Below are 25,759 nucleotides of genomic sequence, written 5' to 3' on the forward strand. Positions count from 1 at the left end.
CATAATGATAGAAACAAGTTTGTTTTCCCTTTCCCCTTGCTTTATTGATCTGTCCCCTGTTCTAGTAACAAATATATTTTACAAATTACGTGAAAACCTGTTGATTTAAGTAACTCTACTTAGATATTTTTGCTAAACTACTTGCGTTTCTCAGGATAAATGCCCCTTCAATTTTTTCAAACATTTTGGAGAAGCTTCTATAATTGGCACAGGGCTTGTTCTGTGTATTTATGAATGCTTTCAGAAGTGTGTGCATATGCAGAAATTCAGTTTACACCTACATACTTATGGAAATTTTTCTCTTAAGTTGCTGGTGTAAGTATAGTTTAAGTACTGCGCATAATGTAATTAAGCTTTTCAAAGCGATGTAATTTTTTTGTTGTATATGTAGTCGTGCAGAGTCGTGATCCTAGTACAAACGTGGTCTTACTGGAGGATGCTGCAGCAGTTCTGAGTGTGGCTGTAGCTGCTACCTGCATGGGTCTGACTTCTTTAACAGGTAAAATTCTGCTTCAGACTGAGGCAAGCAGATGTGAATTTCCTCCTGTGCATGATATGAACACAGACCATTTAGTTTATATTGGTTGACTTAAGTACATCTCTACTATTTTTCTGATACTCGTACTGTGTAAGGTTCTGGAGGCTTATACTGTTCTCTGATCTCATTTCTAGTAGTTTGAGTTGAAAATATTTAAAATAAAAGTTTGAAGTTTTTTATATGTCTATTATTATTGGTGGGGTTAAGCTTGAAAGAGTACATGCAGATGGGTTTAACTTTCTTTTGAGTTATTTTATTGTACCAACTAAGGAAATTTTTACTAAAGGTATATTTATTGTAGTCACTTACGTAAATCACTTTGTGCCATGGTAGGATTACATAATTTGAGCTTCCTTATTCAGTGATGTGCAGCTCCATGTGCATGTGGGGAGGAATTAAGGAAGCAGTTCTTTCCTTTTGCGATGTAGTGGTGTTAGCGTTACCTTCAGATTACAATAGCTGCTCCTGAACAGCATGGCAAACCTAACTCACGCAGGTAGGATAATCTATAGGGGAACTGATTCAAAGTCTGTCTTTGCTGCACAGTTAAGTTTTCTAAAGAGGGAAGATTGATTATTTGTCTCTTTTTAAGTATTGGCTTTGGCTTTTCAATTGTTTCTAAAAATATAAATTGTAATTTTGTTTCTTTGTAGCTTCTAATGAGTTAATTGCAAGGGGTTTTTTAGATAGAAATCAGTTTTTTAGTCCATCTATAGTTTCCTTCATAAACTTAAAAATATGTTACTGTTTCTACAAATCTGAAAATGAATACATGTTTAAAACTTATATAATAAGTACTGTATTCCAGAAATCGCTAATACTTGTGAGTTTTTTGAGTTACTATTAAAAGAACACAGACTTTTGTCCTACTACCTGTGTTTAGGTGTATATAACTTTGTATTAGTAAAGGTAAATCTATGCACAGAAACCCAAATAGCTGACAAGAGTCTACTCATTAGTCCTGCAGGAGACAGGAGTGGCTGAGGGACAGGAGGGACTTGAGACTTTATCTTAAGATAACTTGTTTTCTTCCAGCTTCATCTTGTTCCTCAGTAGAAAAGAATTGCCAGTGCATTAAAAAAAACCCACAAACCCAAAACAATCGCACCAAAAACCAAAACAAAAAAAACCCCACCTAAAACTATGTACTCGTTTCAGTGTGAAATCTGAATTATCTGCTATGTTTTAGAAATGCTCTGTGAAACTAACTTGACATGTTTTGTTTAGGAAACCCTTATTATGACAGTGTGGGGTCTCTAGGTGTTGGAACTTTGTTAGGAACTGTTTCAGCATTTCTAATCTACACTAACACTGAAGCCCTGCTGGGACGATCCATTCAACCTGAACAACTGCAGCGACTCACTGAATTACTGGAAAGTGATCCTGTAGTGAGGTAGGAATCTTTACAGCTCACTCTCTTCTAAGAACAATGAAAAGCAAGAAAATAATACCTGGGAAAAAATAGTTCAAGCACTTTAAATGAGAGAAATCTGCTGAGATTGATTATTTTTAGGGTGGATTCTTCTGTATTGAGATTTTAGAATCTTAATTACTACTAACTTCTCCTTCTGTGCTAAAAATGTCAATAAGTGAATACTTGTACTTCTCAAATGTTCCATGGCTGAAATAAAATTGCAAGTATGTTCTAACAGTTACATTAATTACAGACGTTGACAATGATTTAATGAGAAAGCTATCACAAACTTAAAACTATTTTCAAATGCATGAAATGCAAACACTTAAATGATACTGTAATGTTGCTTTTATAGTTTATCAGCACTTAAATATTTAAATTCTGTTACTGTTAATATTCAGTGTCTGGAATTCTGTAGCAGTTGGCAGTGAAGTGCTGCAGTATTATTGTGATGTAGTGGATTCTGCATGTTAGATGCTTACAGAATGAACTCAATGCTAATTTCTCTTTCTTTGGAAATCTGCAATTTGTAGTGAAATAAACTGTCAGCTCATTGTAATTCTGAAATCTCGTTTAAACGCTTTTTAAGGAGCTATTTTAGCTTACTTTAACCCTATTAACCTTGATTTAGAAGCAAACCCCTTTTTTCTTCTTAATCTTTATTCAGGAATATATTTCTGTGTAAATAATCTGGAATATTTTAGTGCTTTTTTTTTAATTCTTAGTCATTCCTGAGCTCTGGAGGGAAAAAACCCAAGCCCATTAGTTTCTTTCAAGTATTCTGGTATTAACTAAGTGCTGCGTCATCTCAGTTGCAAGCGACAGGTCTGAATGACATGCCTTTCATTCCAGATCCTAAACAAGATTCCTATTTTTGAATAGAATTGTGTTAGAATTTTCATATGTCAATAACTAAACTCTGTTAAAGTATTTGTGGTGGCCCTGGATTAGTCTGAATGGTGGAGCATGCGTCAACAGTGCTCTTAGAGTAGGTGAGTTCACATGGTTATTTGTACACGACTTCTGTAGTTCTTTTTTCCAAAATGCACAGGTGGGTTTTGCTTGGCTCAGGCTGGAATTGGAAAATTTCTCTTATCCCAGCACCATTTTATATTTTATTCCATTTTGTAGATGGCTGTAACCTCTTAACAGAGCAGACTTAGTTATCTCCTTCTTGTTGTACGAAGAATAAAAAAAGTGAGGACTTGGTAAGAAACTGCATGTTTCTCTTAGGTTAGAAGCTGAAACATGTTTAGGTACTTGTCTTTGCACTGTTTGCAGGACCTTCTGTATGCACTTTGTCTTGAGTGATCTCTTTCTTAAATCCATTACATTATCCGCTTTGATTTCTTTTAGTGCACACTTTGCCTTTGACCAAGTTTTTCTTGTAACAAGCCTAATATCTTGAACTTGGTTAACTTGCATCTTCTAATAAAACACCTGGTCTTGATCTCAGAATTCTGAGATGTAAACGTATATTACCCTTGCTTGTAACTAGGCGTAATTTGGGGAAAAAAGCTACTCTAATTTTTTTTTTCTTATTCCAACCTTTGGTTAGTTATGTTTTTTTGTAGGTTGGTTGGTTTGTTTTCAACTTTTTCCTGTGAAATGAGGAAGTCTTGTAGTACCAAGTATTTCTTCAAAAGGCTACTTGTGTGTTTTCATCAACATAGCTTTGGGCTTGTAAGAGTTTCAGCATTTTCTTGAACATTCAAACTCACATTTTCTTAAATGGAGTTGTGGAGTAGTATGTCCTACTCTTACTTTTTTTTTTCTCCTACTGACACTAACTTAGTGTGCTGAGTACTGGTCTGCTTCTAAAGCTGTGACTAATATTTGCTCTTTTTATTTCAACCTTTCAGGGTTTTCAACTATAGTATCTGAGTTCTCAATGCAATTCTTTTTGCAGTTGCTGCTTCCCAGAACATTCTTCCTTTGTTCTTTCAGGGAGAGTTTGCAAGTTGTATTTTCAGATGTATTCTGCCATATATGAAGGGGATAATAGGGAATCATTTAGTATTCATCAGAAGGTATTTTAGATCTAAATTGACTAAAGGATCCACAGGATCTGATTTCCACTGCCCTCTGCCTCCGTCGGCACCAGCACCACTTAACTTACTATTCTAGCAGTAGCTTGCCTCAACATCTTGTTCTGCTGCTAATTATAAAATATTTGATTTATCAGACAGTACTAACTGCTGTATTCCTAAAATAAATAATCTCCTGTTTTGGATTTTTTTTTTTAGCTAAATCTTGATTTTTTTGTTGTTTGGGTTTTTTTACAGGGTTGTTTGACAAGACCTACATTCCCTAAAACCTTAATGGCTGGAATTAATGCTCTTAATACATAATTTCCTCCCCCCCCACCTTTTTCACTATTTTTCTTTGGGTTGTCAGATGAAGTTGTCTTCAGTAAAATGGACTGCCTCATTTGCTGTTCGTAAATTTTGGCACAGTGTTGTTAATCTACTCTTTTTTAAAAAAATTCTCGTCAGTATTGCAAAATGAAAAATTAATTTGCCTTCACAGTTATTCTTCGTTCTTTTTATTCTTGAATGCAAGTTATGGAGCCTGCTGAATTAGAAGCAATTTTTCCTTTTAAATATTCAGTATGCTTCCCTATTACTAATAGGGAAATGCTTTGTTGTACCAATATATTGTTTTGCTTTTTTAGATGAAGAAAACAGTGATTGTTGCATGTTTCTACCTAACAATTTTACCATTCCCATCTAGTAGCAGGCTCGTTTCCAGGTTATCCTTTGGTTTTGCTGTACTTACAAATCAACTTTTTTTTTTAATGCTTCTCCTATCAGTTTGCTGGACTTCATAATTTCTTTTTTAGGGTTATGGCTATTTATTTCCCCTTTCTTTTAATTTTGTTTGGTAATTTCTAGTTGTAGCACTTCTTCAATTTGTGATCCAGAATGGGCTTTCAGTCAAAGTTGTTCTCAGCTGGTAAATTATTTGATTTTATTTTTTGCTATACAAACAGTCCATTCTTAACTGTCATTCACACCTTTGGTGCCTAAATTTTTCTTGTGTTCAGCTTCACTGAAGTGTAGATTAGGCTTTCAGAACTGTGAAATAAAATATATGATGTGGTACAGACTGTCCTGATTCTGTTCTTACGGAATGTAATCACAGATCCCTAGGCATAAACTATTCTTAGTGACAGTTTCATCTTTAATTTTTACTTCATTGTAACAGCTATTGGGTAATTGTGCTATTGTTCTGCTGGAAAATCTGTCATTCTAGTTGGGAGGAAAAAAAGGTATTACAACTGATGGCTCTAAACCAATAACTTGAAATCCTGTGACAAATTTTTCTTTAAAACTTTGTGAAGCTTGCTTTTTTCCCTAGTTTGAACTGATGGTGTCTACTAGCCATCCAGAAGCTTCCATAAGCAAGCTTTGTAGCTTAAGTTTTAGCATATACATTTGTATTTTTGAATTATTAGTGATTTTTTCCTCCCCTGGCTCACTGTCTTATCTTTCCTGGACAGATTATAAGCAGTAAGGTAGACTTTTTTCCTTCACATTTACAGAATATGCATAATTCTACTGAATTTTATCAAGTTACTGCTTAATGAGAATCTCAAATATCTCTTGTTATCTTCTTGCTTAGCTCTGATAGGCACTTGATATATCTTCAGCGTTTTTGAATCACATGGATTCAAATTCTCTTCAATAACCCTCATTGAACCACATCCGTTATCTTAAATACCCTCTTGTGTGAGGAGGTAGCTTGATGCCAGTTAGGTTACTGCAGTTAATACTGTTTTGATTTGGTAGCTTCACACAGAATAGCTGTGTAAATTTGATTGGAGCTAGAAATTCTTTATTGCTCCCAGTAAGCTGATAGTTCTCTTAATCTGCTTAAATGTTTACTAAGATGTATTTTTTGGTGTCTCTATATTTAGTTCATGTTCTATTTCTTTTTTAATGTGCTTACCCCTCCTCCACCCAGAGTATTACAAGAAATATTCCATAAACGTTTCCTGTGACTGTTCATCTTAAATTTCTGCCTCCTGTTCTTTGGCTGTTCACTCTTAGCAGGCTACTTTGAAAATATATGCCTGCTGCTTTTCTTCCTGCACTGCCTGTGAAGTTAATTCTTATTTATAAACATTCAGATGAGAAAAAAACATTTCTAGTTGGGAAGAGTAAATGTGCTTAAGACAAAGGGCATGCTAAATTTAAAGATGCTGTGAAATTGCACAACTTAGTAAAATGAACGGGGACAAAAAGTTGAGTACTTTCCACCAAGCGAGCTTTATTGCTGAATCTAAATTTTGTGTTAAACTTAAAAAATTGTCAAGATTGCATTTTTCTGTTAATAAAACCAAAGTCTGTGGAATATTTTATAATTGTCCTCAGATACTTGTTTTGGTTTGGATAGCCGTGCAAGTGGTATAACCAGTTAAATATAAATCAGTATTTAATGGAAGTATGTGGTGGTAAAATGAGGATATGTTAGTCAAAGGCAGTGGCCTTTTAAATTTACAGGATTGTTTTACTGTGACAATGTTGTTAACATCAGAAGTCAAACTAGCTAGTAGGGGTTTTTTATGTTGTTCTACATTTTCTTTAAAAATTATCTGTTTCAGAGCAATTCATGATGTTAAAGCCACAGACATGGGAATGAGCAAAGTGAGATTCAAGGCAGAAGTTGACTTTGATGGACGGGTTGTTACTCGTTCTTACCTGGAAAAACAAGACATTGAACAGCTGCTACAAGTATGTTTAAAAAAATGATTTTGTAACTTCCAGTATTTGATATTTACTTCACAATTTCAAGTATGTCTAAACCCAAGATTTTCAAGTAGGTGAGATACATTCCATTTTTTCATTTTGAAGGATTGCAGATGTTTTGTTTTAGTATGTTAAATACCTGTGCACAGAATCCTGTTATGCTGCTGAAATAGAGCCATTTGTGGGCTGAGTAGGGCCTGGGCAGCATTTGTAGTAACTCTTGTGGATTTTCAGATGAGTTGGTAATATGATGCCCAGAATAAGCAGTGTAATGGAATAGCAAGTTTGTATGAAAATGAGGAAAGAATACACAGGGGTGCCCTGCCCTGCCTTGCTGTGAGCAAGGGATACCCCAGAAACTTCTAGAAAATTAATGAAATACTCTAAACTTACTTGGAAATAAAGGAGGATATCCATTAAAGATAAAAGGTTTTGTATCAAGTGCAGTGTAATGGTAAGCCAGCTGTTTTCATTGAATAGATGCTACGCTTCTGTGTCTGTGAGACATAAGAACAGATGATGGTTTGAACAGAAATGGCAAAGCTGAAAAGTGTTTGGGCTTTTTTGTTTGTTTGGGTTTCTCCCCCCCCCCCCCCCAAATATGTCAGGACCTCTATTATTCTTTTCTTTTCCTCATCTCAGCCTCTTAAATTTGATTTCTTCCTAGGAAATTCAACAAGTGAAAACCCTTGAAGAATTAGAAGCCTTTATGCTTAAGCATGGTGAGAATATCATTGACACACTGGGAGCTGAAGTAGACAGACTTGAGAAGGACCTGAAGGTAAAATTTAGTTGCTTATTAGGGAGTGCTTATTCTGTGATGTATTTTAAACAATATCACTGCATCTACTTCTGGGGATTTTGTTTGTAAATATGGGAGAGGGGAAGAGGTTGATAATCTTAATGCAAATTTTCTTGCTATAGTATCATTAATTAAGTTGTGACCAGCAGTGAACCCTTGCTTTGCTGTTGATCTATTTGTTATGTCTTTTATTCAATCTGATACCACTGTAGAACAATATTTTCATGAAATGAGACCTGATTGTGTCTTTGTTGTATTCTCAGAATGTCAGGTTACTTACAGACTGAATTCTGTTGTGGTTGTAAAGAATGAATTTTCGTTTTTATTTTTTTATTTTTGTTAAAATATGGTACTTAGCATTGTATCAAATATATCAGCATGTGGTGAGGACTTTACTCAACATTTTTGCTCTTGCTGAAGCAGGACAGTGTTTACTTTTTTTAAAAGCCTGTCATAAGTTGGCTTTTTTTCATTCTGCGATTTAATATCATTCGGTTGATGCAACAAAAGATTGTCTCCATTTTTAATTTTATAATTATATTGCGCCTGTTAATCTTACTTTTTTTGGCATGAATATAGAACAATAAGTATACTGACTGCCAGACAAATAGAGTCCTATCATGACTGCCTTTTGTGGTCATCAGGAGAAGACACTGCTCAACAGCATGTCTGTCCTTGCTTATTATATTTGATAAAGGTTTTAGTTTCTATCCCTACAGTGGTGCTGTTTAGAAATCAAAATATTATTTTTGAATTTAATTGCACCAGCAGACCCAGCTCTCAATGGTTTTTGAGGAGTAGGATCATGAGTAGTTATTTTATAAACATGAATAGTGTTTTTTGGTATAAGCAGGGATTTCAGTGATTGTGTTGCTGTTGAATATGCTTTACTAAATATGCTAGTCAGATTCACATGCTGGATGACTCTGAAGTTGGTGACTTTCAGTAAACCTCTCATGGATTATACAATCCATGTAATGATGATAACATATTTCTACAATATCAGAAGATGAGTATTTCTTAGTAGATACAGTATTTTGAATCTTTATAAATAGCTTCACTGGCACAGAACAAATTATTTCAGCAATCTTATCCATTATTCAGGAAAGTATCTGTTAAAACTTTCTTAAAGTGACAGATATGTATGCTTATTTGGACAGTTTTATATAAAAAGCTAACTGCTTTTTTAAAATCAAGATAGCTGCTTCATGCTTTATAAAGCATAAGAACTAATTTATCTGTGAGGTTGAAAAGTATTTGTCAAATAAAAAGATGACTCAGCCTTCAAAAAATTGCTTATAGTATGGACAATGTTTGTTGAAGCTATTCCTCATTTTAAAATAGTCCCTATGTTAAAATAGGCCCTATCTTACCAGAAAAGGGGATTTGTTATCCAGTTGCCAATATCATACCAGAAATACATTACTTGTATCCGTGCGCAAAAAAGCATTTGAATATTTTCAATAAAAATGTATTTTTTAAAATTTTATTTCAGCAACGAAATCCTGATGTTCGTCATGTGGATTTGGAGATACTATAGACTTGGCAGAAGAAATCTTCAGGTTGCTACCATTTTGGAAAGAAGTCATGTAAAGGGCTGAAAAGCTTCTGAAATTGCAGTGACCTCAGCATCATACCTCGCTTACTTTTGCTGTAGGCTTCCTGGACTGTTAGCACTGCTTCTGTTTCTGGAGGAGCACTAGACTCGCAGACAAAAATTTCCATGGCAAAATCAATTTTAAAAAGCTACTTGACTTAAATTCCACAGGAGAGTCTGTCAGAGTACATTTACTGCAATTCAGAACTTAAGACTTGAGGTGTAGTTAGGCAACTATAGCTGCCTGAAAATGTATGACACACTTAGTTTTTCCATTTGTGTCCCTTTGCAGTCAGTTTGCACTTCTTTAGTTTCTTTCAAGATATCATTAAAGGTTCTTGGGAGATATTAAGATTAGCTAGGAAGAGTTTGTTCCAGTGGAACCTGCCAACCTTAAACTAATTGTAATATTTCAACTGTGTAATTGTTTCACAGTTTTTCTTTTCTATAAGATAAATTCTTTCAAACAGGCGCTGACCTTCTCTCAAGTACCATGACCTGGAAATCTGCTTTTTGCCACTGTAGTTTACCAACCGCACTTCAGAAAAAATGAGGTTTTTCTCCTCAGTGGAGTCAGCTGTATGTGGTTAGCCAGAGTTATGTTAAGTTACTGTGAAGAAATCACTGTGTAGAGATTTCAGTGAACTTTCTCTGTTTATTTTTTTTCCTTTTTTCCCTACTTTGACACTTGTTCTCTTATTTGTAAATATCTTCAGGTGTAATCTGGGAGATATTTATGGTAGTGCTTATTAAAAGTTACCTGGCATTTTTGGCTTTTTATACATTTAATAGGCTGTATTGCCAGATCCGGTCTTTGCTAGAAGGTGTAAGAGATGTAGTTGGAAGTTACAATAGTAAAAAATGTATTAGAACTATTTATAATTAAACAAACAAATACATTGTATTTTTAATTTATTTACCTCTAGATGTTATCTGAATTCTAAACAGCTTACTCTGTGTTTTTTAAGAATTGACCTTGCTTGTTTGGGAAAGTAAAGTATTTCTATCAGTGGTCCTCAACAATCCTGACATAAGTGCTTAGAGTTTATAACTTTAAAATGTGCAATTCTAGCGCCGTATATAGTCAGTCTCAATTGCAATTCTCTTCTGCAATAGACACCCAAGTTGTACCAGATTCTTTGAGACCCAGTCTTTATTAATAAGGCCATGAGTACTGATCATGCAAGTTGAAATATAAGTGAAATAACTCTGAGGAAAATCCTTTATGCACTTTAACGTATTTCAGTAAAGTGAGAATTGCTCATGGGTGAGAGTTGATAGGTAATAAGACCCTCCTAGTGACTCAGTTGCTCATTAATGACTGACTTGCTGAAAGAAGAAATGTTGATATGAAACGCATCTCTTCAAAAATCAATTTAAGATTAAATTATAAGCATTGCAGCAAATAATAATTGCGGAGACCAGTATGTCCAGATTTGACTAAAAGCTTTTTAGAATATTTTTTTTGTACTAAGTGTCACTTACCAGTGAATTAGGAGACTTTAAAATAGCATGCCTTTTGACAACTGCAAAGCACTTTGCATGCAGGTCACTTTAAGTAGAAAAACATTCCAGAGTTTAGTTACAGATGGGACTTCACATACAGTAATTGTGGGTAAGGGGTCTCTTTAGTACCCTTGTCCATAATCCCTATTCACCAGTGGCTTCTTCATAGCATATTAGCTCATTATGGCTAATCCAAAACAAGGTTTACTTTATCTCGTTTTCTCCTATTGTAGAACTAGTTAGTATATTTAAGCCTGATGATTTGAAATGCAGTTTAAAGGTAATTTGGAAGTGTATTATGTCAAGTAAATAAGGCATATTGAGCACAAGATAAATAACTTACCTTTCTCCTCACCCTTCCATGTAAACTTCATCTCACCTCAGTATGCACTGATGAGAGGCTGATGTTAGCCTTACTCACAAAGAGCACTGGAATCTGATACTGCATATCCTCTTTCCTTCTTCCTAGAATATTTATATGGATTTTGAATTTGAATAAACACTTTAATAAACTTGCTATTCCAGAAATCTTAAAAACCTGAAGAGAAGTAAAACTGCGAAAATGCTCTTACTGGGGAGGTTAGGAGACAGCCAATGTGATGCAGGTGGTTTGTGTGGTGGAGTTACTGATGAGTGAGTAGTGTTAGTATGCACTTTGCAGGGCAGAAATTTCACTGAGAGGTTAGTAAATATTATCTCAATATCAAAGTGTTCCCATATCTCATTTAAGAGGAGGCATGAGTTTATATTCTTACAGGGCATCTGCTCCAAAAGCCTATAAAAATGTTTCCTTATTCATCAGAGATGTCATTTGTATGAATTCTGATCTTCATTTTCTTATCTGAGACAGAAGCATACCCATTCACACACCTTTGTTTGTATTCCAAGATAAAATTCAGATCCTTGTCTCCCAGTTACATTACTGATTATAGCATCACAATGTGTTAAATTTAAAAAGCCAGAACTTGAATGTTTTTTGGTATGTAACAGTTGTATAGGTTGAGGACCCAGTTCCATTTTTAAGAACGACCTGGATGGCGATGTACCACAAAAAGGCAGATAGACTGGTTTTGGCAGTACCTTATGAGTTTGCATGTCTTGCAGTTGGATGAAAATACTGATTCACTGAGCCTGTCGGTTTGGAAAGGAAAAGTAATTCCAACCTGTTACATTTTAATATATATTATAATTTGTAGATTGTTTTTTAACAGTTTTGACGTTTTTACTGATTTTTTTTCCTCAACTGTCTGTTGTCTAAAACTTGAGGTGATGTGGGTCCAGTACTTAGTTTACTTTTTTTTTTTTTGGAGGAAAATGTTTAGCTAATACATCTACATGATAGAATCATCAGAATTAAAGAAAACTTGAAGTGTGGAGTGGATTTTTTTCTTTATCACAAATGCAATTACATAAGGTTTCTTTTACATTGATTTTAAGAAAAATTTTAAGGAAGAGGAGTGAGGATTTAGCTAGCATTGAAGTTATATTCTAGGATTTCTTCAATTAAGGTATAGTCCTTTTAAAATAATTTATTTTTGTAGACTGGCCTTGCAGATTCTATTTTTTTCAAATTGTGTTCAACGTACTACTGCCCTCCGCTTTCTGAAAGATTGCTTATATGTTGTGCAACGTCTCAATTCTGTAAAATTTGGTGATGTTTGAAAAAATTCTCTTAGTGTTCCAATATACTGAGTGATCTTAATGTATTTTAAGTCAAAGTTGGCTGGACACTAATAATAAGCGGTTTCCTGTATAATTTGTTTTTCTATAAAAGATAAAATTTGGAAGTGATTATCTTTTCCCCCATGAATCAATTTCAAGTCTAAATAGTCTCCTTTATACACTGTGGAATTCAGTATTTGATGTGGTCTCCCTTTACCCCTCCACTTTCTAAAGTGTTTATTAAGCATGCTGTAGTAGTAAATACTGGAGTGGACTACTGAATTACAAGACTGTTTGCTGTGTGTTCTGGTCTAGAAATAGCAGGGACTCGGGGAACAGGAGAACATATTTTTTAAGGTCAGATTGCATCCTTTATCTTCTGTGACTTTTACCCAAGCTGAAGGTTTTTTAGCCTCTACTTCTCTCCTTCCTTGAATTCCCACGCAGATTTTATTATTTTAATAACTCTTACTTTTAGAGGAGGAAGCCATTATGAGCATCCTAAGTTTTTAATAGCAGGGCTAAATGCTACTCTTGATCTCTGGATTTTGTACTGTACTACTTGTTCACTGACAGCTGACAATAGTGATTGCTGTTTTGAAAAAGCTACCAATCATGTTAGCCAAAACTACCACAGTTTTCTGCTTCTGGCAGGTGCAGTTTTTTCAGCTACATTTGGAGACTTAGGTTTTATTGAGATTTTTACTGGCCCCTCTTTGATAAGGGGGAGTACAGGGGAGAGTTTTAGGTATGTTTTGTTGAGGTAATACACTGATTGCAATTCTGTGTTCTCCTTATTTATTTTCATTTTAGCTGACTTATCTATCTTGTTATTCCATAACAAAGAAAAAATTGTGCATTATGGACGTACCTCTACTAATGATGAGTGCATCGAATACAGGCTTCCTGCAAAGAGTTTTTAGGCTTTTGTGTATTGAAAGTGTGGCAATTTTTGAAAATTCTCAATTAAGTAATCCTTTTTCTAAAGTTGATTCAGATGTGTTTCTTACAAAAGAATTCACAGAAGCATATTGTTTAAGATTTGAAAGAAAAGTATTTCATTTTATGGTCATATGTTCTTAAGGCATTTTGGCTTGGTAGAATAGAACAATTGATTAATATTGACTCCAGTTCAAAAACTGAACTTCTGTGCATGCTTAAAGGCTTACATTGCAGAAGTGAATATAAAATGACAATGTGCTTTTTTCTTCTAGCTTAACTATTGTGCTGCTTCTATTCTTATTGTTAGCTCTGAATAGAGAGTACAACTAACATCTCTTTTGCAGTTTACCTACTTAATGTAAATGAGAAGTCGAGGTGTACAAAAAAGACTTTTTTTTTGTTCTTTGTAGAGAGGTTGCATAGCTTAAATAAGTAATTTTGCCTTTCTTGTTAGTGAGACTACAAATAATTAAGATCAAAAGTAGACTATATCTTTATCACATATAAAAAGAAATAGGAATCCAGGCTTTAAAGCACAATAGTCAGATTTTTGAAATGCATGTCCTTTGAGGAAAATAAAATGTGCCAGGTTGTATGGACTATAGAAACTGCAGTCAATCAGGCTTTGCTGAAGCAAAAGAAAAGAAACTATAACAAAGTGTGGTAAAAAGGAAAATACAAGGAAGGAAAAACTAAGGTGTTGAGCACTTGGGAATAGGAAGAGATGAATGCAGTCTAAAAAATGTGGCCAGAAATAGGAATTGATGACTGGAGAGGAACAGTAAAGATTATATTTGATTGCCATACTACATTGTTTTATGTGTTCTATTCTCTTTCTTTTAGCAATATTAAGATAGTTGGGTGATTCCTCCCTCCCACCCCCAGTGAAAACTCAAATTTTTATTTTCTGTAATGAAAATCAGTGCTTCCATTTAACTGTTTCCAACTATGGTATTCAGTCTTGCAGGTATAAAACTATTTGCCCTCTGAAAACTTAGTCTTATTGCTAAGGGTGATGGTGTGTTCTCAGCCTGGAGCTTTGTTGGCAAGGTATGTATTTGGTGAGTGGAGAGCGAGTAATTTTAATTGTTGAAACAACAGCTGGAGTGAATTAAAAAGAAAATTAATTGATTCTTTCAGCCAGAAAATTATTGAAGCACCATACTGAAGATGTTATGGGGGGAAAAAAAAAGGTGCAGTGGTGTAAGGTCTACAGAAATCTTGTGGTGGACTGTAAACACTGATGAATATGTTAGTCCATATTTTTCAGGTTGCTTAAATGTGTGTGGATAAGCAAGATTTCTAGTTAAATCATCACATTCTGCAAAGGAGTTAAAGATAACATTCAATGTGTAATGTGAAAAAGATGTACATTTTTAAAATATCACAGTAAAAAATAGTTTATAGTAGATAGGCAGAAAATTATTGTTCTATTTTATATTACAATAGGCTCTTGAGGAAAATTTCTTTTTTCTGTGTGAATCAAAGCCACCAATTAAAATAAAAGGTCTTGGTTACTTCCTGTAAGTGTTACCCTATCAGCAAGCCTGGTCAAATTTTTGTATTGACAACGTTCATAGTGCTGTTATGGGGAGAAGGTGTCTGTTAAAATAGTGGAATACAGCTCCACGCTTTAGGATACATTTGATTTTTGTAACCTAAATTTAGACTATTTAAAGCTTTTGAGGCTGTGATCAGCTGCTTCAAATCTGAAGACAGAAGAAAAAATATGCAATGTTGTATAAATGATGTAATATAAAGGTTTTTTGTAAGTTTCTCTTCAAATTAAAGACAGTGAAGAACTATGTGGGAAGAAGCTTTTGAAAAATGTCTAAAGCATTTGGAAAGCATTTTGGCTATTGCCAAAATTGTATTAAATCTGAAAGTCAAAGGTGAGGATTTTCACTGGTGGTAGAACTTTCAAAGGGTAATCTCAAAGTTGAAACATGTTTCTTCATGCAGCCTTTTAATCAAATGTATTCTCTTCCCCCCCATTCTGATGCTTTTTGGTGTATTGGCTTTTTCATTCTGTGTCTTGGTTACTTCAGATTAGTATGGGGAAGTCATTTTGATTTGTGAGGTGTAGACATTTCAGTATTTCTCTGCGTATGTTCTTTCTTTTGTAATTATACTTGAATTTGGTACATCCTGTAAAATGTCTGGAAGTTGTAATTATTCAGTAAAATGTTACATAGCCGGTAAAAGTGGTGTTCTGTTAATTCGAGCAATTTCGTATATACTGTGAAGGTAAGCAGTAACAGGGGCTTTAGGCAGTTGATGATTTGCTACGTTTCTGAATTCCGAATGCATAGAACTATTTTATGGATGCAAAACGAAGGTTACATCCATCTGTTTGTACTAATTACTCAATTTGCCTTTGGCAGTATACACACCGTTAAATAGCGTGCACTCAGTATGTGCACAACCTGCGTGGGATAGCCAGGCTGTACTTAGTAATACTCCGTACTCCACCGGCAACTTGTGCCTCTCATCCTGTTCACCCCCAAAGAGCGCTGTTCCTTCCCCAGTACGGAGTAAGCTCGCTCTGCCTGGCTCACAGGCCCCACTGGGGCTGTCTCCAGTTTGGACTACCAGTCCTGAGCTGGGTCTAAGGATGATGGGGAGAAAGGTAGTAAGAGGTAGTAAGTAAGGCTTGGATGTCGGTGTGCAGCCAAAGGTACGGAGGATTTCTTGGAGGTTGAGTTTGAGGCTTAGGCAGTAACTGTAACTTGACAATCCCAGGAAAGCTGTGCAAGCCTCTAAAAAACCAAAACAAACCCCAACAGACCCCAAACACACGCATACCACCCCCCTCCCCCAGTATCATTCACTTGAAATCAGTTTAGAAAGCATTTAACATACTGTGGTTTATAAAAGTGCCTCTTTTTATCACTAATACTGATGAAAACTGGTGATCTATCTAGTTATGGAAAGAACTAATTGGGCTAAAAAAAAAAAAGGGTATGTGGCTGTAAAGAAGAAACTAAAGTGCAAGAAGCCTGGGCAATAAACAGGAGAAACTTGAAAAACTGGAGTTTTTGTCTGGATGGTGTCAGCTATGAGAAATAAGGTGGTTCAAGCAACGGTACTTCAGGAAAGATGAGAAGGTGGTTGTTATCTGAACCTTAATGGTTGATCAAGTTCAGATTGCTACAAGACTCGGATTCACCAGCACATGCAGATAATGCTTCAGATACTAGTTTTTTGCATTCAAAAATAAATTGGGATATTGTATGACTTCTGGAAGATGAAACTGTCAGTAACCAGATCTTGGACGTGCAGCATGTGTCTTGATTGATGAAGATGTTCCATTTCGTAGGAATTTGTCTCTTAAGAGACTCCCTTTCTCAAGGGATTTATTTTCTTGCAGGAACACACTGGATGTTAATGTGTGGTGCTCAGATTGTTAAAGACTGCACCTCCCAAACTCATTTCCCATGTTAAGCAACATTATTTTTGGATGGTGACACCATTACCAACATTGTTTTACTGAACCAAATGGCACAAAATCTGCCTGAGCAGGGAAGTAACAGACTTTAGGGCCTTGTCTGTTTGAGATCAAGTCCAAATGCTGGACTCTGTCTTCTGGGTTGTCTGAATAACCAGGCAGATGGTCTCAGCGACTCTGAAAGAGGGCAAGAGCTCCGTCTTTTCTCATAATGAAAACTGGAATACTTTGTTTATGTCCTATTTGCAGCATTTGTTGAAGGGCCGTTCTTAAATAATTATGTTAAATGGTTGATAAGGGATTGAAGTGGGACCTTGCAGTCGGCTGGTCGGAGATGATCTTAACAGTTCTGTTCAAGGATCAATTTTGTCTCTGGCTTTCCTAGCATTTTACAGGGGACTTCATTAAAAGATAATGGAAAGTAAACCTTTCTACCATTTGAATTAAACTTTTTGAAAACCTTGGGAAAGGGGCATAATTTCTGCCTTCACAGAAGCCCAGGCAGCTTGGCATCTAGTAAATCGCCTATACTGACTTACCCAAATTCTCTAATGATTTTTGTTTTTTATTTAGATTCCTTCAGTTCTTCCGGTGCTGAATTGGGGCTTAGTAGCTTCTAATAGGATCTTTTCTAGGCCCTCTTTCCTACAAATGAGGTGGCTTAAATGTTATTTAATGCTCTAGTGTAAATTGATAGTCAGTGCTTTAGAGAATTTTTTTCCCAGAAATACTGATTGAGCAGCAGTTTACCACTGAAATGTATCAGGCCACTCTGGATACACAAAGCATTAAGCTTAGGGTTGCAATGGGGTTTTTTTGGTATGGTTTTTTTTTTTTTTTTTTTTAAAGCAAGCTGTGGTAATAAAACCTATCTTGCTTTTGAGGCACATACAAAGAGATTTGTATGTGAACTTGTGTCCCTGCACGTTACCATTGTACGTAGATATCTTTGGTTGTAGATTTGCACCTCCTCATTCATTGTGTTTCTCATGAAAGAACTGATAACTTCACAAAAATAAAGATCTAAATGCTGTGGAAGAAGATTCTAATGTATTTGGACAATTTGGAAACCTTAATGAAAGGGGGAAGTTTCAGTGAGGCTGTGGCTTTGAGAAGACCAAACTTGTGGGCTGCCCTACATTACCATCTGGCTGCCATCAGAGACGGCATAGAGAGGTTTAGCAGACCTGTTGTGGAACCCTGTGTGGTTGCTCTTACGTCTTCAGTCACTCTGACATCAGAGGAAGAATATAGTGAAAACTGAGTAGTGAGACTTAAGTTCAGGAGTATATTAAGCAAGACACCTTACAAGGGGATACTCGAGAGATACCACCGTGTGTTACAGCACAAGCTGAACAGAAATGGAAGAGATACTCTTCACAACAGGGAGAAGTGTGAATTGTGTTATGACAGAGGAGTTGCTCTGGTATCCTACTCAACCTCCAATGTACATAAACGAAGCAACTTTCAAGTCACTTGCATAGAGATGGGGATGTATGATTTTTTTTCATGTTCTCTGCTCACTTTTGTTTGCTAGGGATGCATAATTTTGATCTCTATATACTAAGGATAAATTTCTTTTATCCATTCAGTCTCCAGGTGGTTCAAAACAATAGGTTTCGGGTGGGGGAGACCAATTCCAATTCTATGTTCCAAGAGCTCCATCTGCAATTGGACACTTCTGGATCAGCGGGGGAGATGCACAGCAATGTCCTGGTTAGCAGTTGGTGGGTTTACAAATGTGCCAAGGTTAACTTTTTTTTTCCTTTGAGATTAGTCTTTCACTGGAACTATCTTCCTGATGCTGTGGATGGGAAACGTAACCTGGGTGTTTCCTTAACTTTCCTTTTGTTGAGAGATTGTGTTAGAACTGCTTGCTGCTCTGCTTCTCGTTTTGGATTGTCCTTTAGAAAAGACTTCCCTCTTTCCATCAGTTCAAGTAGTAGTTCAGTTGTTGGCCCTTTCACATCCTTCTGTGAGAAGACTTTTCAGTTTTTCACTCATGTTATGACAAGGCATTCTGGAAAGGTTTAATTAGACTTTTTCTGCTGTACTACTGACCCTTTTCCTAAATGGGAACTAATATTAACTTTTCTAATGGGAAACTACTTCGAGTCATTAGCAAACCTGTTTCTTTCCATTTATCTACAAAGACTTACCTTAGTAGTAGCAATTACATCTGCCAGATGAGTGGGAGAGTTTGTTATGCAAGCTCATGTTAGATTTTCTTTCTCTTGACTCAGGTAATTAATCTGCTGTTGTGGTTTTCTTTTAACACCATACATCTGCAGTAGAAGCTGCTTTTATACGCTTCAGACGTTGAGGAGTCTTTGGAGGAGGGGTTTTGTATTCACAGGGTGAGGTCATATATAGAGATCTGCCCAGTATTCCAAACTAACTTTAATTTTTTTAATTTCCCTAATTTTAGGCTGCGATGCTGCTGTTGCCCATCGCCCCAGCCTGCCGCAGGACGATGCTGCTCCTTCATCAGCAGTCATTTGTTTTATCCTCAGCATTTGATCTGTGGACTGGTTTTATGTACCGCACACACTCAAACTTTGCACGCAGGCTTGTTACCTTCTTCAAGCATTTAAGAGAACAGGAGACATTCAGCCATCACTGAATTTTAAATTAAAATGGGATTAAACTTCACCTCTTGAAAATCCAGGTTTTAGGGTTACAGATAGGTACCTTCTCTGAACAGTCTTCCTATCTATCTAACCAGTGCATAAATACATATGCTTATATTTTGAGGTGAAAATGATTTATATTGCATTCAGAGTTGAATTCCTCATAATCTTTCACTGCGCTTGCTGGTGCTTCATACCAAACAAGCATTTAATGCAGAAGACAATCTCTAGCCTTACATATAAAGTCTAAAACTTCAGACATGTATCTATATATCTTTATAGTGAGAGCCAGTTGTGATGTGTCACACTGATGCAATGCCTACAGAGACACAGACAGACATGTTAACCAGGGACTAACTTTTATTGTGCATTTTTATGCAACAGAACAAATGGAACTGGAGGTATGTAGTAATAAAACCAATATTCAAATTAGAATTAACACCTGAAATAGTAAACTGTAGGTAACAAATGTCTTTCTAATTAAAAAATATCGACTGTTTAAAAAATTATCTAAGATTTTATATTCTTTAAAAGAAATGTGTGTTGCCACATAGAAAACAATTCACACATCCTATAGAAATTGTCACAAAAACCTTACTAGTCTATATTACACTATGCACTTTTTTTTTTGTACAATATCTGGTAAAGGTCTATCCCTAACCTGTACTTACTCTACACAGTACAATCATCATTAGAAAGTATTCATAGAATTAACTACACCATAACAATAAAAATATCAGGATTAATGGTTTTTTAATCACAGTTTCTCCACAAATATTTGTCATAGAAAATATAGCGAAGGCATGTTGGCACAGATGGGCGTGCGGTACTGCTACACGAAGTTTGAGAGAAGGCAGATACATAAATGACAGTAAGATTAAAGAGTATGGAAGGATAAGACAAGAATCTCTATCCTCCTGGGACTTTGTGGAGTGACATGATAGATAGCGGTTTCCTTCTGTCGCAAGCCTGCCGTCTACATCCAGCGCTGGGAAGGGATGTGCTGACTTACAAAGCACGCTGCTTAAATATGGGTATCTCGCTCTGCAAGGGCTTACGTGCTATCTATTATTTCAGGTCCCGTGGCATTATACCTAACATCTTGTGGATACAAAAACACTTCAGTGTGTATGGATTTATAATGCCTCATGAACAAATTAATTGGAATAAGTGGTTGTGAAAGATTTGGTTTTGGTTTTTTGTTGGTTTGGTTTTTTTTAATTTTTTTTAAAGAAAATGGATGGGTCGAGGGTCAAGTGGCCACGATAGCAATTAAAAACAACTGAGAAAAGTTGTTGTACTCTCTTATTCTAAAACCAAACATGAACAAAACCGGATGAGCTGGTGTCTGCTAATGCCTGTCTGTGACTGCTATTCACGTCACTGGCCGGTGCGCACTATCAACTGAGGGCAAAATTTTGTTCATAAAGAAAGGTCCAAACCTGCAAAGCCATTTGTAGTGCCAAAGTGGCTTTCAGGATGAAACTATACATTTGGTTATTTTGCACAATATGAAAGCAGAGGATTGTGAGTGGTTCCAGGATGCTGGCTACACTTTTTACACTAAAAATAAAGCTAGACTTACTAGTTATTTCAGCAGATCTTTAGGTTATTAAGTGAGAGAGGTCTGTCTAGTCCAGTAATTCTGTTCTGTGAGTGTTTAAAATGAAGCGTTTGTACTTTTAACCTCATACGATTAAACATTTGAAAGGAAACCATCACAATGTTTACAAAAACACAGCATGATACATATCGCTGTGGACAAATTTACAGTATAATGTTGACTCACACGTTCTGACATGTTTTACCAAGTAGTTCTGGCAAGTGTCACCACATTAAACATAGACCAGCAAGACTTACACCATCTGAGCAATGTAACATCTTCTATTATAGTTCTTTTAAAAAAAAAGTGTAAGTTCAACACTGAAAAGCTACTATAGGATTATCTGTACTGTGACGTTTCTATACACCGAGTTTCTCCTCCAGAGGCCACCACGCACCGTTGACCCTTCCAAGAAAGTCACCGCCTGCCTGTAGTGAGGGATGCTGTCCTGAACCCCTTGGCCTGCTGAGGTCCAGTGTGACTAAACTGCTCGTTCACTTTTAGGAAATAAATGAGTTATTCTGGGTCAAATGAGTGCCTTTCATCCCCCTTTTAAAAATCACTAAAAATAAAATGAATCGAGAGGTAATGGACATTTAAGGGCCTAAAGCATATCCTGGCTGTGTGAGGTCCCGTCTACAGAGGTGCACGGTGGAGCCCGTGTCCCAAGATGCCCCGTGGGCCGGTTGTGAGGGACTGGTCACGACAGCAGGCAAAGAGGAGGCAGATGGATGGCGGGAGGAAACTACCGGGTGGGCGCCTCAGTCCTCCATCGGCAGTCAGGTCGGAGCTAGAGGAGTGCTGCACCCCAGAGGGCCCTTCCTGATCTTTGAGGAAGGGTTTGGGTGCCCCTGCCCTGCCCGGCACGTGGGGAGAGGGTCGGGAGGGAGAGGAGAAGGGTAAAAGGAGCAATTAGTAGCTTCTCTTGTGGCTTGCAGAAGGCGGTTAGGAAAGCTGGGGAGTATGAGATACGCGTTCAGGAGAGTCAACGCTGATGAGGTAGCACTAAGGATGGTCAAAAGCTAAGTGAACTTTCTTTCCAAAAACCAGTTCCCTGTACCTGCCAGTGAGGAAACGTTGCCTCAAGGAGAGCTGGTTCAGGCTGTGAAGGACGCCAGCATTGGTCTGAGCGACCAGACAAGGGCAAGGAGATGGAAACACCCTGACACGGAAAGGAAAGGGTATCGTTTCTTTGGCATTGCGTATTTCTGGAGTGCATCAATTTCAAGGGACAACAGATTCCTAAGCCTTTAAAATTAAAGGTTTTCAGTGGACTGATTTTTTTTTTTTTCCTTTAAAGTTGGTATCTACTTCCAATGTCATACGCTGACATGAATTGGCTTCTACTCTAGCCCAGATCTCTTTTTACAGCTCTTAGTTAGTCTGGACCCCATGTTTACTTACAACAGAAGGTTAAATTAGGCTCTTCTTACCCAACCCTTCCCTGAATTGCACCGCTGACTGTTAAGACCAGCATATTGCCTCATCTATTTCAAGGAATGGATATAAAACACAAATGAAAACAAAACCAAGAGAAGGCAATTTAAAGCCTCTAAAGCTACATAATGTGGCCACAGAATAGGAACAGACAAAGCAAAACCTGTCTTCTGAAATGGCAATTTGTTTTTAGCAATCTTGTTTTAATGAAAACTGTCATGATCAACTCTAATCCCCTAGAAATCTAGATAAATATAGTGTCTATCTGATATACAAAGCAATTTTTATCTATTAGAAGTGCCTGTTATTGTTCTGGGTCTTTGAAGGATTCTGCTGTTGACGTGCGCTGCTGTTTTACCCGGGAAGATTAATTTCCTGGCAGAGCCGGCTAAAGGAAGTCCCTGAATTTTCCATCTTGTGCGGTATTTTAAGGTAGCATTTATAATTACGCTATTTTCTATTAGGAAATGGGAGACCACTTCTTTTTTTTGCTACAAACGTGCAGACTTGTTCTTGCATCTCCTACTCAGGGAAAGCAGAGAGTACCCAGCTGTTCTGGGTCCAGACCTGGGCTTGTTATCATTAGGCAGACAAGATGGTAGCTGCTGCTTCTTTTGACGGTTCTATAGTTTTTAAATGACCTTTCCTCTAGAACTAGATGAAATGAACTGCAATTTCCCTTTGAGGGTGCTATGAAGGCTTTCCAAATAATAGGCACTGAGAAGTCCCATAGAGCAGGTCTTGAAATGAATTTCTTTCTGTTAACTGGGACATGGTAGGATGGAGAAGCTGAAATGTACGCAGTATGTGTTCAAACATGCTTTGGACTCTTAAATGACAGTAGGGTAAGTATGTTTAACAAATAGTCTCTCCTAAATTAAGTGGTTGCTACTGTTGTATGAAGTTCCTCTCACTGCCATCAATCGCCAGATCCATCTTGCATACCTCTATTGAAGACTTCGTCCTGTGATCCTGGATGGTCAGTCCCTTCGTAATACGAGTTCCCGTTGTGAAGGAAAGTCCCCACCGCACGCCCTTGACGAGCGTGTCCTACCGCGTCGCTGAATACCTTGTTTATTTGCTCTTCGGATGGCATCCACCAGTCCGGGTTGGAAGTACAATGCATCCTAATGAACTCTGCAGGAAAACAGGCAAGGATAAAAACAACAACTTGTCTTTGCAGCATCCGTTATCACCCAGGCGTCAAAAGCTCATGGGAAATAAGAAAGGGAGCATTACTGCTCTACTTAAGCAGAAGTAAAGCCTTATGGGGGATGCCATGATAATGCCACTTGGACCTGTTTTATTTCTGTACAAGTATGCTTCTCCACATGCAGTGTATGTTGTTATACCTGAGCTAATTACGTGATGCACAGGACCTGGAGATAAAATCCCTTCTTGTGGAAATAAAAAAGAACTAATTCGAAGTGACAGTTGTGATTCAGCACGTGCGATACAAGTGAAAGTTAGCATGAACCAGGATGTATTCCATTTGAAACCTGTTGTGTATTTATATACCTTAAGGTGATTCCTCTCATGGATCTTTACGATCTCCCTCTGCTGGCTGCTGCAACATCTGCAGGCTGCAGTAGCCCACAACCTGCTTGAAAATGTCACTACCATTATTTCGGTTTGGTGCTCCTTTCTGTTTTGAGTATCTTTCATTTTAAGCCCTGCTCTTTCCATCTTCCTGAATCTGACACCTATTTTTCAGGGACTAAATTGCCCTTAGAAATAGCTAAATAAGATGAGAAGGCTAATTTGGGGAGCCTTGCAATAGTTTTCAATGCAGGAGAAAATCAATTGTACTGCATATAATTTGGCTATTTAAGTAGCTGCTGCTTCCACATACAGCTATTTGTATACGATGACTGCATTTTTTGTAATTTCTTTTTCAGATTCTTTGACATGCAATATACTAAACTTGCAGAAGTCATCTTACCAATTCTGGAGTTGTAACTCCTAACGTATCTCAAATAGGCGTATTTGGACTTTGAAATGTCCAAATACGATTTTAAATGTGAGGGCACCTTATTAGATATATTGGATATGCTGTAACTCATATGGAAACTGAGCTTCTTATTTATTCTGTAACACTAGTTATTCCCTCATGCGGTATTGTGTTTCCCAGGATATTTTTAAATTCTGTTTTCTACTGTTGACAAGCCAACAGCACAATAAGTGGCGTAAGGTAACTTCATTACTGTCACCACATCTCGAGACCAGGGAATGCTGTGCTTTACGTGGGTTCCTGTGCCTGCAAGGTATCTCATCTGTTCGACAATTAGGATGTGATTTTTGCATAGCTCCCCTAGCAGTGTGTCTGCAAAAGCGATAGCTATCTCGGCTTTAAATTCATTTCCCTGGAAATCCACACAGGCAACAGTAATTCCTACCTAGTTATGTTTACGTGGGGCTCCACAGACTGGTGTTTTTCTCAGAGAAATGGTTATTACGTAAAGGAGTAATGCTATAATTTAGGCATGCTCGGCTGTTTTAAAGCTGGTTCCAGACATCAGTCAGTTGTAGGAATATATTACAATTTTTTATAGATGTTTAAACTACTCTGAGAAGCAGTTTGTACTCCCTGCTATGGTGGGAAGGCATAATTGGACATGCTGAGAATTAGTCAGACACTTGTTACCTTGGCTTGCGAATGGCTAGGAGCCAGTGGCTAACTCTTGGCACCGGAGAAAGCTGTCATGTTCCCACCCACACACGGAAGCCCAAAGAGAGAGCTGTCTACTCTGCTTTCTTTACCGGTCCCTAGATGCTGAATGTTTTGGCTTCTTGTTCAAGCTTCTGAAAATTAAGGGAATCGGCCTTTCTCCCAAGGAGCGCTCCACACACTCTGTATGTCTGGTACCCCAGAAAGGAGAGTGGCCATAAGCAAAAGTCCATCAACAGGTGGATTTACTGTTACTCTGGGTGGGAGGCGGGGGGAAAAGGGGAAGAAAGGGGTATTCACTCTCTGCTTGTCCATAAATTATTAGGTGAAATTGAAAGTCATTTAGTAAATAGTTAGTACGCTCGTATTCAGCCTTCAGTTTTCCCGGAGAACTTCTGGGACCCTGTGTCTTGCTCCAGACCTCTGTGCAGCACAGTGTGCAATGGACTTGCCCTTCTATTAAGCTCAGATAGAAAGTATCACATAACAGGTTCCTTTGCAGAAAAAATGAGCATCTTTGCCTAATTTGGCTGTATGTAAAATCTGAGTTCATTACCTGGTTACATCAATGTACCCCCAACTAAAAGTCTCATCTACTTGACCCTGATGAATTCTTCTACCCTAAGTAGGAAGACGCTCTGTCTGATATATGATTCCAGTTGGTTAACTAAAAGTATTTTTATCACTGACTGACCGAAGTTTAGCTTTTTACACTGCATCAATCAGTAAAACAGTCTTCAAGTCAGTTCAACCAAAATTTC

At 37.1% G+C, this 25,759-nt stretch overlaps 2 protein-coding genes across 3 annotated transcripts in view; one reads left to right on the forward strand and one right to left on the reverse strand.

Moving 5' to 3' along the window:
- The window catches only part of SLC30A9 (solute carrier family 30 member 9), a 37,955-nt gene extending 24,073 nt beyond the window's left edge, over positions 1-13,882 (forward strand). The window contains exons 14-18 of the mRNA XM_054825606.1: positions 392-499; positions 1,766-1,931; positions 6,559-6,688; positions 7,371-7,484; positions 9,001-13,882. Coding sequence (XP_054681581.1) covers positions 392-499; positions 1,766-1,931; positions 6,559-6,688; positions 7,371-7,484; positions 9,001-9,045 — 563 coding nt within the window. The 3' untranslated portion in view covers positions 9,046-13,882. The remainder of the gene's footprint in view (positions 1-391; positions 500-1,765; positions 1,932-6,558; positions 6,689-7,370; positions 7,485-9,000) is intronic.
- Positions 13,883-19,706: 5,824 nt separating this feature from the next.
- The window catches only part of BEND4 (BEN domain containing 4), a 33,069-nt gene continuing 27,016 nt past the window's right edge, over positions 19,707-25,759 (reverse strand). Inside the window, exon 5 of one of the 2 annotated variants that reach the window (XM_054824320.1) lies at positions 19,707-23,467. In XM_054824320.1, coding sequence (XP_054680295.1) covers positions 23,250-23,467 — 218 coding nt within the window. In that variant the 3' untranslated portion in view covers positions 19,707-23,249. The remainder of the gene's footprint in view (positions 23,468-25,759) is intronic. The other variant, XM_054824321.1, reaches the window with a different exon arrangement.

Source organism: Grus americana, chromosome 4 (assembly GCF_028858705.1).
Source record: "Grus americana isolate bGruAme1 chromosome 4, bGruAme1.mat, whole genome shotgun sequence".
NCBI classification, from domain to species: domain Eukaryota; kingdom Metazoa; phylum Chordata; class Aves; order Gruiformes; family Gruidae; genus Grus; species Grus americana.